General features: G+C 45.5%; 1 protein-coding gene across 21 annotated transcripts in view; it reads right to left on the reverse strand.

Annotated features, from left to right (window-relative positions):
• ADAT1 (adenosine deaminase tRNA specific 1) overlaps positions 1-13,015 on the reverse strand; it is a 38,283-nt gene extending 25,268 nt beyond the window's left edge. For 8 of the 21 annotated variants that reach the window (XR_006055896.2, XR_009596252.1, XR_009596251.1 and 5 more), the window contains exons 1-7: positions 12,973-13,015; positions 12,242-12,415; positions 9,776-9,956; positions 9,405-9,473; positions 8,412-8,466; positions 7,564-7,694; positions 892-1,495 (exon numbers count right to left, since the gene is read on the reverse strand). Coding sequence is in view for 12 of the 21 variants with exons in the window: in XM_042230752.2 (XP_042086686.1) it covers positions 892-1,495; positions 7,564-7,694; positions 8,412-8,466; positions 9,405-9,473; positions 9,776-9,956; positions 12,242-12,319 (1,118 nt within the window). In the remaining 9 variants the exon portion in view is untranslated. Of the gene's footprint in view, positions 1-891; positions 1,496-2,902; positions 3,016-7,563; positions 7,695-8,411; positions 8,467-9,404; positions 9,474-9,775; positions 9,974-12,214 lie in introns of those variants that run through there. The other 13 variants (XR_009596257.1, XR_009596256.1, XR_009596255.1 and 10 more) reach the window with 6 other exon arrangements.
• Positions 13,016-13,510: the final 495 nt, after the last annotated feature.

Here is a 13,510-nt window from a genome sequence, read left to right on the forward strand (position 1 = left end):
GACTCCATCCCTTTTTGAGGCTGACTAACATTCCACTATAGGGAGCTACCATCTTTGATTGATCCGTTTGAGCAGCTGATGGATATTTGGGTTGTTTCACTTTTAGGTATTATGACTAACGTTGCTCTGAACACTCATGCACAGCCTTTATGCAGATGCATGTCCTCATTCCTTTTGGGTATGTACCTGGGAGTGGGATTAGTGGGTCATATCCTGGCACTGCTCCCAAGAGCTGGCTTTAGGGGAGTGCATTTGACAAGAGCGCCCAGGTTTCCCCGGGCCCTGGCCATATTCTGCCCTCGGTACTACAGCAGGAATCAGGCGTGGCCGCCCTTCTTTAGGGAGATTGCACTTGGGTGGTCATCCTTCATCTTTTTTCTTTTTAAAAATTAACACTACTGTTTGAGTGTTCTTAAACATAACAATAGCAAACTGTGCACTGCAAAAAAAAAAGAGTAATCATAAAGAAGAAAAAAAAAACACCCATAAAACCACAACTCAGAGGTAATCAGTATTACTCAGAGGTAATACTAATACCTTTCTTGGTATATATCTTTCTATAATTTTTTTTCCTATGGACATAATATACTGACTGAAAAGACTGAAATGAACTCATCTTACCTTCTAAATTGCTCTTTAAACATTATGAGCATTTTTCCATGTTTAATTCTCATCAGTATTAGTTGTAAAAAACAATCACAATCTTCCATAGCTGGCCACTTCTGTGGTTTTTCTTTTCTTAATTAGTGTACACAAAATGAACGTTTGAGCGGTTCTTAGTCACTCCCTTAGGACAAACCCTAACTTTTTCTACATCTGTACCCGCGTTCAAGGCCCCATGGACATAGCCCTAGACCGTTTCTTGGCAAGACGGCCCCCCTGCCCTCTCACCTCCCGATCAGTGCTCTCCGCATGGCCTCCTGGCTATAGGGGCACTTTCCAATGACCACAGCTGACAGGTAGATGGGTTCTTCTAGGAAGTGCATCAGCAGTGCCCCCTGGCATCCGAGGATGTTCCACCGTGCCAGCTTGTCGCTGCAGGACATGGAACAAGTCCTGTCCCCCCGGCCTGGCTTCACTCGGAGCAGCCCCACCTGGTGATACGCAGCACCAGGCTTCCTTGAGTCTCCAGCTTCTCCAGGCACACACTTGGCTCCGGTTCTATAAACATCCACCACTTGGGCACCACTAGGGCTCATTCCAGTGACACTGGCCAGTTCCTCTGCTGTGAGATTAGAGCCACTGACATTTGGTGGATTTGGGCCCTTTTCCTGACTGCCAAAACTCTGACGGTGAGCTGTACCACCAGGAGTCCTGGGCTCCAGCCTCATTTTTTTAGCCACAGGACTTTCTGGGTCTTCACATTTCCTTTTATCTTCAGGAGCTTCTAGGTTATCACTAGTTTCTACTGATGGGTTACTGGCCCAATCTCTACTGACAGGACAGCAAGGCTGATCTTCAAACTCAAGCATTGGAATGATGGAGGCATCCCCACCTGCAGGAGAAGAAATCCTTTAAACCAGTTGTTCCCAAAGTGAGGTCCCCAGACCAGCTGCATGAGCATCCCTTGTGAACCTGTTAGAAATGCCAAATCTTGGGACCCATGGTAGACCTGTTGTATCAGAAACTCTTGAGGTGGTACCTAGCAGTCTGTTTTAATAAGCTCTCCATGTGATTCTGATACAACCTTGAGTTTGAGAATGACTGCTCTGCTGCTGCTGCTGCTAAGTCGCTTCAGTTGTGTCCGACTCTGTGCGACCCCATACACGGCAGCCCACCAGGCTCCCCCGTCCCTGGGATTCTCCAGGCAAGAACACTGAAGTGGGTTGCCATTTCCTTCTCCAGTGCATGAAAGTGAAAAGTGAAAGTGAAGCTGCTCAGTCGTGTCTGACTCTTCGTGACCCCATGGACTGCAGCCTACCAGGCTCCTCCGCCCATGGGACTTTCCAGGCAAGAGTACTGGAGTGGGGTGCCACTGCCTTTTCCGAATGACTGCTCTAAATGAAGCTCAATACTCTTCTCCCAGCTGACCTGAGATGGATTAAGAACACTTGGCCAAATTTCCCTAATAACAGTTCTCTGGGGTTCTCACCTAGACCCAGTGAGCTAGAATCTCTCAGTGGAAGGAGTTTTTTAAAAATTGAACCATTTAACAAAGATCCCAGGACGTTTCGGAAACACTAGATTAGACCAAGCTTTCTCAACCTCCACATGGACATTTGGGGCCAGATAATTCTTTGCCATGGGGGCTTATTCTATATATTACAGGATCTTTAGCAATCTCTCTGGTTTCTACCTCCTAAATACTGATAGCACCCCTGAGTCTGACCACCAAAATGTCTACAGATGCTGCCAAGTGTCCCTTGGGGATCAAAATTGTCCTGAGTTGGGAACCCCTGGTTTAGAACGAGCATGGTTTCCCAAGTGCATTTTGTGGAGTGTTATTCCCAAGATGCCTTGGAAAATAAAAGTGGAGGGTTGATTTCATGGTTAAATAAGTTCGGCAAATAATGCTTATAATTTTCCCATCTTGCATATCCTCTCAGTAAATACTTGCATAACTGGTATTTCCCTGTGCTGGTTTAGAGATTTCTGACTTGAACCAAATTTCTTACATTGAACCAAAGAAAACCAGAGGTCAGTAAAAAGCATAGCTTTCCCAAGAGAAGGGAGATTCTTCAAACACTAACCTAATGTGTACTGCTTTTCTTTTTTTTTTTTTTGTATCAGGAAGTTTATTTGGGGATGAATCCCAAGGAACAGGACTGGAGGACTAGGAAGAGTCAAACAGTCAAGGCAGGAAAGAAAAAGGCAATCCAAGGGTGGACTACTGAGCTGATTAAGTTGGACACTACCACGGGCAGCCAGGGTTCTGTCATCTTAGGTGCTGTACAAAATGTACCTCGTAACTGCCCATGGAAGAGTGGAACATTTCTCCACTAGCTTCTGTTCGCTTTGGTTAGAGGTTGTCCAAGGACGTGTTAATTCCTTTGTACTTCCAGGTTTATGTTCGAATGGGCTGTGGCTTCTTGCAGGGGTCCAGACTGCAGTGGCAGAGAAGCCCTGAGATATGAAGTACAGCGGAAGCAAGGTCCTCTCAGGTTACATCTGTGTGTAGCAGGCTGCCACAGCAAAGCTGGAATAAAAAGATGGGCTGGGAAGGTGTGAGGTCAGCCACAAATGGAGTCAGATAGACATAGACACGTCAATTGTCCTGCCTTCCATAAATAGAACTTTATTTCCATAAATTCTGGGTCCAAAGGTAGGAAGGAAGTATGTTTTTCCTGGGTGGAAATATTAACTCTTTTATCAACTGCTTTTGAAGAAGTGAAGTCAAGTCGCTCAGTTGTGTCCGACTCTGCGATTCCGTGGACTGTAGCCTATCATGCTCCTCTGTCCATGGGATTTTCCAGGCAGGAGTGCTGGAGTGGATTGCCATTTCCTTCTCCATGTACTGCTTTTCTAAAGTGTGTAAATAATATATCTGTGGTCTATATAACCTAAGAGTGGGAGAGGCAAGAGATGCAGAAATGGGAGTGTTGCCAGAGAGGCTGGCTGGCAGGCTTCCAGAGACCTCACAAGGTGACAGTGACTTTGAAGAATGCCACAGGGCCCACCTCCCACTCTGAAGGCTCAGAGATTTGATCCTGACCGATGTCTGAACTCGGGAGTCTCAAATGCACAAGTCTGAAGTAGCCAACCCAGGCACCAACTTAACAGTTAGTGATGAGGAATAAATGCCAAGTGAGCCAGACCATTACACTCTCTGGTATTCTCTCTTCCCCCAGTGGGGACCTCCACTGTAAAAGACGGCCCATGACCCAGAGAGTTACGTCAGCAATTTCAGATTTTGATTTCACAGACCCAAAATCCCCAAAGACTGTAAGATTAATAGAGTGTTGTCAATTTTATATTCCATCAAGTAAGATCTTTAAAAAGCTTATTTATCATTAATTTAAAAATACATAAAGATCTCATAAGCTTAAAATGGAAAGAAATTAGCTTTTTGAACAACTCACTGAACAGTCCTCAGTTTTCTCATGTGGCCATGGCGCAGCGCTCTCTCACAGAGCAGGACCAGCCTGTGGACCACTGAGCTTCGTAGTTTGATTAGGTGGTCAGGCCAGCTGTGATCCCCAGATATCTCTCTCCACAAGAATGCTACACCTGCTACTGGGATCAACCAGGCCCTGGCTGGTCAAAGCGGGATCCACAGGCTAAGACTTCTGGCATCACCAGGGAGCTGGTTAGACATGCAGGCCTCCCGATGCACTCCAGAGTTGCTGTATTTGAATGTTCGTTTAACAAGTTCTTGGGTGCATGTTATATATATCACAGTTTGAGAAACACTGAGTTAAGAAACATCTTTTGGTCCTTGGGTGCCTTGGTCCAAAGACATTGCTAAGAACAGAGTATGGATGAGCCCTGCCTTTCTCTGTATGTCATTTTTCTGTTCTCTCATAAAGTTATATTTTTTATTTGAATTATGATCTTTAGTTCTTGTCTCTAAAGACTGATTCGTGTAATATACCCATGGGACAATCTTATTTCCTTATTTCAAAATTTTTAGGGTGAGAAAATTTTACTATCATTCCTGAGTTGTCTACAAGGGTAGAAATTATTCTCGGTTTTCTAGACAGAAAAACAAAGGATAGAAGTGACCCCCTTGGCCAGGTTTGATTTGCCTGCCTAACGCAACCACAGCACCTGAACACCCCCTTAAATTTATCAAAATCTACCTTAACTCACCATGACTGTCTATATCTCCTGAAAAATTAAAGGGTAAACGAGGGACTAGTCTTATTCACTGCTACATAACCATATTTCACACTTTCCTGACAAACAGTAGAAAATATGTGTTTAATGAAGAGGTGGCAAGAATACACAGAAGAACTATACAAAAAAGATCTTCATGACCCAGATAACCATGATGGTGTAGTCACTCACCTAGAGTCAGATATCCTGGAATGTGAAGTCAAGTGGGCCTTAGGAAAGCATCACTATCAACAAAGCTAGTGGAGGTGAAGGAATTCCAGTTGAGCTATTTCAAATCCTAAAAGATGATGTTGTTAAAGTGCTGCACTCAATATGCCAGCAAATCTGGAAAACTCAGCAGTGGCCACAGGACTGGAAAAGGTCAGTTTTCAATGCTGGAGAGGGTGTGGAGAAAAGGGAACCCTCTTACACTGTTGGTGGGAATGCAAACTAGTACAGCCACTATGGAGAACAGTGTGGAGATTCCTTAAAAAACTGGAAGTAGAACTGCCTTATGACCCAGCAGTCCCACTGCTGGGCATACACACCAAGGAAACCAGAATTGAAAGAGACACGTGTACCCCAATGTTCATCGTAGCACTGTTTATAATAGCCAGGACATGGAAGCAACCTAGATGTCTATCAGCAGATGAATGGATAAGAAAGCTGTGGTACATATACACAATGGAGTATTACTCAGCCATTAAAAAGAATACATTTGAATCAGTCCTAATGAGGTGGATGAAACTGGAGCCTATTACACAGAGTGAAGTAAGCCAGAAAGAAAAACACCAATACAGTATACTAACACGTATATATGGAATTTAGAAAGATGGTAACGATAACCCTGTATGTGAGACAGCAAAAGAGACACAGATGTATAGAACAGACTTTTGGACTCTATGGGAGAGGGAGAGGGTAGGATGATTTGGGAGAATGGCATTGAAACATGTATAATATCATGTAAGAAATGAATCACCAGTCTAGGTTTGATGCAGGATACAGGATGCTTGGGGCTGGTGCACTGGGATGACCCAGAGAGATGGTATGGGGAGGGAGGTGGGTTCAGGATTGGGAACTCATGTATACCCATGGTGGATTCATGTTGATGTATGGCAAACCAATACAGTATTATAAAGTAAAATTAAAAAAAAAAAGTCACTTTTCACTCCAATCCCAAAGAAAGGTAACGCCAAAGAATGTTCAACTACCGCACAACTGAACTCATCTCACTCCTTAGCAAAGTAATGTTCAAAATTCTCCAAGCCAGGCTTCAACAGTACGTGAACCATGAATATCCAGATGTTCAAGCTGGATTTAGAAAAGGCAGAGGAACCAGAGATCAAATTGCCAACATCTGTTGGATCACTGAAAAAGCAAGAGAGTTCCAGAAATACATCTATTTCTGCTTTATTGACTATGCCAAAGCCTTTGACTGTGTGGATCACAATAAACTGTGGGAAATTCTTCAAAAGACAGGAATACCAGACCTACCTCTTAAGGAAACTGTATGCAGGACAGGAAGCAACAGTTAGAACCGGACATGAAACAACAGACTGGTTCCAAATGGGGAAAGGAGTACGTCAAGGCTGTATATTGTCACTCTGCTTATTTAACTTATATGCAGAGTACATCACGCAAAATGCCTCGCGGGATGAAGCACAAGCTGGAATCAAGATTGCTGGGAGAAATATCAATAACCTCAGATATGCAGATGATACCACCCTTAGGGCAGAAAGTGAAGAAGATCTAAAGAGCTTCTTGATGAAAGTGAAGCAGGAGAGTGAAAAAGCTGGCTTAAAACTCAACATTCAGAAAATGAAGATCATGGCATCTGGTCCCATCACTTCATGGCAAATAGATGGGGAAACAATGGAAACAGTGAGAGACTATTTTTGGGGGCTCCAGAATCACTGCAGATGGTGACTGCAGACATGAAATTAAAAGACGCTTGTCCCTTGAGAGAAAAGTTATGACCAACCTAGATAGCATATTAAAAAGCAAAGACATTACTTTGCCAACAAAGGTCCATCAAGTAATAGCCATGGTTTTTCCAGTAGTCATGTATGGATGTGAGAATTGGACTATAAAGAAAGCTGAGCGCCAAAGAACTGATGCTTTTGAATTGTGGTGTTGGAGAAGACTCCTGAGAGTCCCTTGGACTGCAAGGAGATCCAGCCAGTCACTCCTAAAGGAAATCAGTCCTAAATATTCATTGGAAGGACTGATGCTGAAACTCCAATACTTTGGCCACCTAATGCCAAGAACTGACTCATCTGAAAAGACCCCAATGCTGGAAAAGAATGAAGGCAGGAGAAGGGGACAACAGAAGATAAGATGGTTGGATGGCATCACCGGCTTGATGGACATGAGTTTGAGTAAACTCTGGGAGTTGGTGATGGCCAGGCAAGCCTGGCATGCTGCAGTTCATGCTGTCACAGAGGGTTGGACATGACAGAGCAACTAATGAAACTGATGTGTTTAATGAATGAATGAGTGTCAGGATAAATCGCCACAGAACTCAGGGCTTTGGACTTCTAAGCCCTATTGTTGGTTTTGGACCTTTAAGTTTCCTGATCCTGATCAGGAACTAAGAACTGAATAACAGTGTGAGTGATGTGCCCTCCACTTTCCTTGGTAGCGAAGTGATTAGGCACACTGGGCTGTTCACAAAAAGGCACTGTCACTGGCTGTAACTACATGTTCGCTAAAGAGTTTTTTTTTTTTGAGAAACATACTCACGGATAAGACACCAATAAGGAAGTAAAGATGAATGTAACATGAATCCAGAGATTTGAATATACTTACAGGGTGTATGGCTGGAGAAAAACACAAACAAGAGGTCTGGTCTGAGTTTCCACAGTCCTCTCTGAGATCCTGGGAGAAAGATGCTCTCCTCTTTCAGGGCAGCTGCCAAGTGGAGCTGATGGAGCAGGTACCTAATGGGACGCGGGGTGGGGGCGTTACCAGAGCGAACCACCCATGTCTGTGGTCAAGGGAGAGACTGGTTGGGTGATTACTAAGAAGGAAGGAGATACTGGAGACCAATGAAACAGACAGTGACCTGGAATTACGAGAATGAGCTAGTGATTCTCAAAATGGGGTCCATGAACCAGCAGCACCAGCTGGAATTTATTAGAAATGCACCTTCTGGGACTCCCCTGGTGATCCAGTGGTTAAGAGTCTGCCTTACCATGCAGGGGACTAGGGTTCGATCCCTGGTCGGGGAACTAAGACCCCATGTGCTGTGGAGCAACTAAGCCCCCAGGGCGCAACTACGTGCTGCAGCTGGAGTCCATGCGCCATGTGGAAAAGATCCTGCATGACACAACACAGATGCCATGGGCCACAGCTAAGACCCGAGATGGCAAATAAACAAACATTAAAAAAAAATGGAAATGCAACTTTTCAAGCTCCATCTGGATCTGCTGAATCAGGACCCCTAGGGATGGGCCCAGCTATCTGGGTTGTAACAAATCCTCCAGGTGATTCTGAAGCACACTCAAGCATGAGAACCCCTGTCTAGACCAGACCAACTGTATTTTAAGTACAGTTCAGAGGCTGACATAATTAGTATTACCTGGGGGCTTATTAGAAATGCAAATTCTGGGGCCCCCACCCATGCTAGATCAAGCTCTCTGGGGATGTGGCTTTACCTTTGGAAACTCCTTCTGGCTATGACCTCAGCATGGCTATCATTGAGGATGTCACCTGCGGCAAAGACAAGACACTAGTGAAAACATATGGAACCTAGAGAGGCCCTGGTTCCTGAAAGCAGAACATGGCAGTTTTCCCCAGCACCCAGACTGGCCACATAACTCCTGGAGGGCTTTGCCAGAAAGCGGTACAATCATTATTGGCACAGCATTTACAGCAGGGTTTCCTCAGCTTTGTGTGTGTGTGTGTGTGTGGGGGGGTGTCGTGTGCACTGCAGGATGTTTGGCAGCATTCCTGGCCTCTATTCACTAGAGACCACTAGCATATTCCTCTTCTCCCAGTTTTGACAGCGAAAAATGTCTCCATACATTGCCAAATGTCTCCTGGGGGGCGAATCTCCCCTAGCTGAGAACTCCTGACTTATAGGGAAATCTTAATCAGGAGGACAGAGGTCCAGATCTTTGGTCCCCTGGTGCCATACTTGTGTCCATGGTGAAACAATTCTGCTGAATTCAATCAATAGTAGTCCTGGAACAGTGTCCTCATATCCCCAGGAAAACCAGGAGATGAGGGAAGCAAACTGGAGGAGGCATCTGTTAACTGGCATCCAGAAAGTGAAGACGCCAGACCTCTAAGGGATTTTCTTACTCTTTCTTGTGCCAAAATCTCCATTTAATTCACGACTGCCTTCTGGGGCTTCAGATGTACTATGAAAAGCTAAACTCAGGGAACTTTTGGTCTGAGCATGAAAATAAATGGCCAACTTTCAATCCACTGAGAAAGACGTTCCTGGTGGCCTTTGCTTCTGAAACTTATTTCCATTCTTTAAATGAGTTCTGTCCTTCCAACTGGAGCGACAGTCAGCAGGAAGTGAAAGGTCAGCCACCTAGTGATAAGGCCCCTTTGCTCTGCCGGGAAGAGAAACAGGTGACATGGACACCGGTTTTCTAAAACTCCCTAACAGGCTCCGTGTAGACCCCACCCAGCCTTACCGCTCTTCCTCATTTTGGACTGGCCTATGCATTTGGTTCCTGTTCCCATTGAGACAACTTCCTTTGTCACTGAGGGGGGAAAAAAGCAAATCATGAAATGAGTTCTTAGAATCTGAATGGTTGGCAAGTTTAACAACCTCCCCCTCCACCCTGCTCCCACATTCGTCCAGAGGACTCCCTCACAGGCTGCCCCAGCTGAGGACTGTGGTTTCTGCATGGCCATCTCCCGCCACCAGAGGTCCCGCAGCGCCTGGCCAGCAGCAGCAGAATGCGCCCGGCATCTGGGATCATACCCAACCACCACCACCCCTTGTCTAGCCCTGTGTCTCTTACTGGGAGAGACAGTGTGTTTCAGGGAGAAAAGGTCTCACCTTGCACTGGTCCGTCAGAGCGGTCGCAGGCTTGGTCAGCTGTGAGTTGTATCTTCACCACGGCTGCGAGCAACGTCCACTCGCGGTTGGGCTCAGGCTTCCCTTGCTTGGGCAGCCTGCTCCCATAGTGCTCGTAACACAGCTGGGCAATCTCATCCGCAGTCCACATGGTGCTCAGGCCCTGATCAAAACCCATAGCTGTCAGGACAGAAAGGAGAGCCAAGGCAAGATGCTGCAACCCACACCTTGCTGCAGCAGGCGTTCACAGGTAACCCCTTCATGTTCCTTGTGAAGCTCCCCTTTTGTAACTCTGTGTATCATCTTCTCTGACTACCCCTCTGCTTTCTTTTCATCATTAATGAAAGAGCAACAAAGTCTCAAATCTCACAACCCCAGAAGATACATTACTTCTTCAAGCTGTTTTTTTCCTAATGTTGGATATATGACATGTTTCTAATGAATCTGAGCCCAATACTCAAAATGAAAGCATATGAGGAAATATTGTTGGTATTCCACTTTTCATTTGGAAATAGCACGTAAAGGGCTGCAGACCTCAGCTTGCTTCAGACAGACCCTCACCACACAAAGTTCATCTTTCTGGGGATAAAGGTCTTCTTTTCTATCCTTTTTTCCCAGATGTTTTACTTTTCTTTCCCTCACAGCAGAGAGGTTCTTTATCCTCTGTCTAGCAAGCCTCCGCCCCCATCAGGAAAGCAACATTTTAATCTCTTCCACAATCTTTTATGATACAGAGGGAAGTGACAGAGCCCAGTGGTTTCTCACCACTCAAGTGAGACAGCGGTTCTGCTTCTCAGAATGAGGGCTTTGGAGTTACCCTTTCTGGATTCTAATCCTGGTTTTGCTACAAATTAACTATGAGATGCTGGGTAGATTACTTAACCTTTCTGTGTCATCTGATAAAAGAGACAATAGTATTTAATCCACTGGAGTTTCTGTGAGGCTTAAATAATGTTTACAAAAAGTGTCCAGCATAATTACATCCATTGAGATTAATACTACAAATAAGAACATTTGAATTTCCTGATTCATTTGCCTTCAGCTCCCTGGCAGATAGTGGATCTGTGATGTAAAGCCATGAATAAGAGACCATGAAGTGGACCTAAAAGAGGCCTAGAACACTTCCCTTGACAGTCTTCTCATTGTTGACACTATCAATGCTCACTCAGTGACCTCATTTGGTCACTGAAATGTATGAAAAGCTTCTTAGGAAAAAATAAGATCATAAGGTGATCGGCAAAGCCAAATGTGTCACCAAAGAAAAAAAAGGCTCCACTTGAGCCTCAAGGCATATCGCAGACAACTGATTTTTCCACAATAAGCTCTTTGCACTGTCAAATTAATAAAACAAGGAGACGATTCGATTTATGAGCCTCTAATGCTGTTGGCCTATTTAAGCAAACCAAGATCTAAGTGTGTAAATACCTTAAGGTCACCATATCAAAACTGCTAAGGACAACCAACCAACAGCTGTCAGCTAGGCTTCCAGCTGTAGCCAATCAAATGATTTCTTCTTTTGTTTCTGCACTTTTTCTGTAACAGTCTACCTTGCCTCCTGTCTGCAGAGGGCTCCTAACTACTTCTGCTTTGGTGCTGCCCAACTGGAATTGGTTTTTGACCCAACTTTTAAAAATTCTAATATGCTTCAGTTTATCATTTAACTGTTCTGATGTGTGGGTTGTTATTTCAATAAACGGTCATAGTACCTCAGATCATAGTGATTTAAATTAAGAATCTGGCGGCTGCTGCTGTTGCTGCTAAGTCACGTCAGTCAGGTCCAACTCTGTGCGACCCCATATACGGCAGCCCACCAGGCTCCTCCATCCCTGGGATTCGCCAGGCAAGAACACTGGAGTGGGTTGCCATTTCCTTCTCCAGTGAAAGAAAGTGAAAAGTGAAAGTGAAGTCACTCAGTCGTGTCTGACTCTTCACAACCCCATGGACTGTAGCCCACCAGGCCCCTCCGTCCATGGGATTTCCCAGGCAAGAGTACTGGAGTGGATTGCCGAACTGACATAAATTGTGATTTATAAGTCAGAGAACCATCATAAGTTTTCTTTGCCCCACGGGCTGGTTTGCGGGGTCTTTAGCTCAAACTGACTCCAGTATTCGGACACAGGTGAGCCTGGAGATCTACAGTCCATGGGGTCGCAGGAGTCGGACACGACTTAGTGACTAAACCACAACCACAAGTTCCCCTAAGTAGGGATTGAAACTGGACCATTGCAGGAAAAAAAGCGGATCCTAACCTCTAGACCGCCAGGGAGCTCTCGTAGCATAAACCTTGTATTTGTTAGAGCAAAAGAAAGGCATGGGTAAGGCTTGAATCCTCCGTTTGGAAGAGATTTCCCTCTCATTTCGAGGGGGCGAGGAGCATCAGAAGGCAGTATACTTTATGAAGGCAGATACTCCGGTACCCACCTGATATTAAATCATAGGTACACAAACCATAATAGCCAAGGAAGACAGAACTTGCCAGAAGAAACGCTGTCTCTCTATGAAGCAGCAGCCCAGAACTGGTATCATCACGTTCTCGGTGCTGTCAGGATGAGCGTGCCCAGTAGTTGAAACGAATAAAAGTTTTGCTACACTGAGTCGACTAAAATTCAAATCCACTCTCTCCTAGAACGTGAATAATTTTTTATATGAAACAAAAGATCAGCTGTTAGTTCTTTGCCCACAAGGTTGCATGTTTTAACAATTGCAAAAGGCTGAAGGGACCACTTCCTTTTCAAAGAAAGTTAGGGCCAGGGGCGAAAAGCCCTTTTCGAAGGGTTGGAAGGGAAGCCTACTTCCCTCGGCCCCCGGCTCAACACCCTCAAGAGGTCCGGGTAGGGCCAAGGTGTCCAGTCAACAGGAGACTCCGGGCCCCTGCAGCCGGGACTAGGTGGGTGCCTGCCCTCTTTGGTTCTGTAGGACGCTGCAGCACCGCCACGCGTTCCGCGCTCGCCCGCAGAGGGGGCTCTCCGCGCCGGGAGGGCGGTATTTCCACTAAAGGAGCCGCCTTGTACCTCCGGACGCGTGGTGGGAGAGGTACTGTTCTCACGTCCTCTCCCCACACAAACGGAGCTTGGGAAAGTCAGACACTGGCACCTGACCCAGAAGCCACGAGGACCCCCACCGCCCCACCCCTGCCTCTCGCGCCCTCGGCTCCCCGACACTCTCTGAGAGCCTCCCACCTCTTCGACACACGCCGCCGAAGGAAGCGGACGCAGCGTCTGTGGCGCAGCGGACGTGACGTCACTAGGAGGCGGTACACCGTGCACTCTGGCCTTTGTAGCCACTTAGGGGGCGGAGCCAGGCGGGAGGGTCAGATCCGATTTCCGGCGCTGTGCGTATCAGTCAAAGGGGCTCGGGAAGCTGATGGTGTGCGAGAGAATAAATTCCAAGAGCAGAATGACGTCGTATCTTGGAGCATTAGGGTAAATTTTTGTCTAAAACACTGCTATCCAGTAGAAATATAATTCGAGCCAGATATGTAACTTAAAAATTTCTACATTTTAAAAACTCAAAATAGATGAACTTAAACGATGTTTTATTTAACCTGACATATACAACATATTTCAGCGTGTAATCAATTTTTTAAAAAAGATATTGAGGTATTTTATATTTTTTCCATTTAAGTTTCAGAAGTCTGGTTTGTATATTACACTTACATTGACATTGAAGTCGCTCAGTCGTGTACGACTCTGTGACCCCATGGACTGTAGCCTACCA

This window comes from Ovis aries, chromosome 14 (assembly GCF_016772045.2).
Source record: "Ovis aries strain OAR_USU_Benz2616 breed Rambouillet chromosome 14, ARS-UI_Ramb_v3.0, whole genome shotgun sequence".
NCBI classification, from domain to species: Eukaryota; Metazoa; Chordata; class Mammalia; order Artiodactyla; family Bovidae; genus Ovis; species Ovis aries.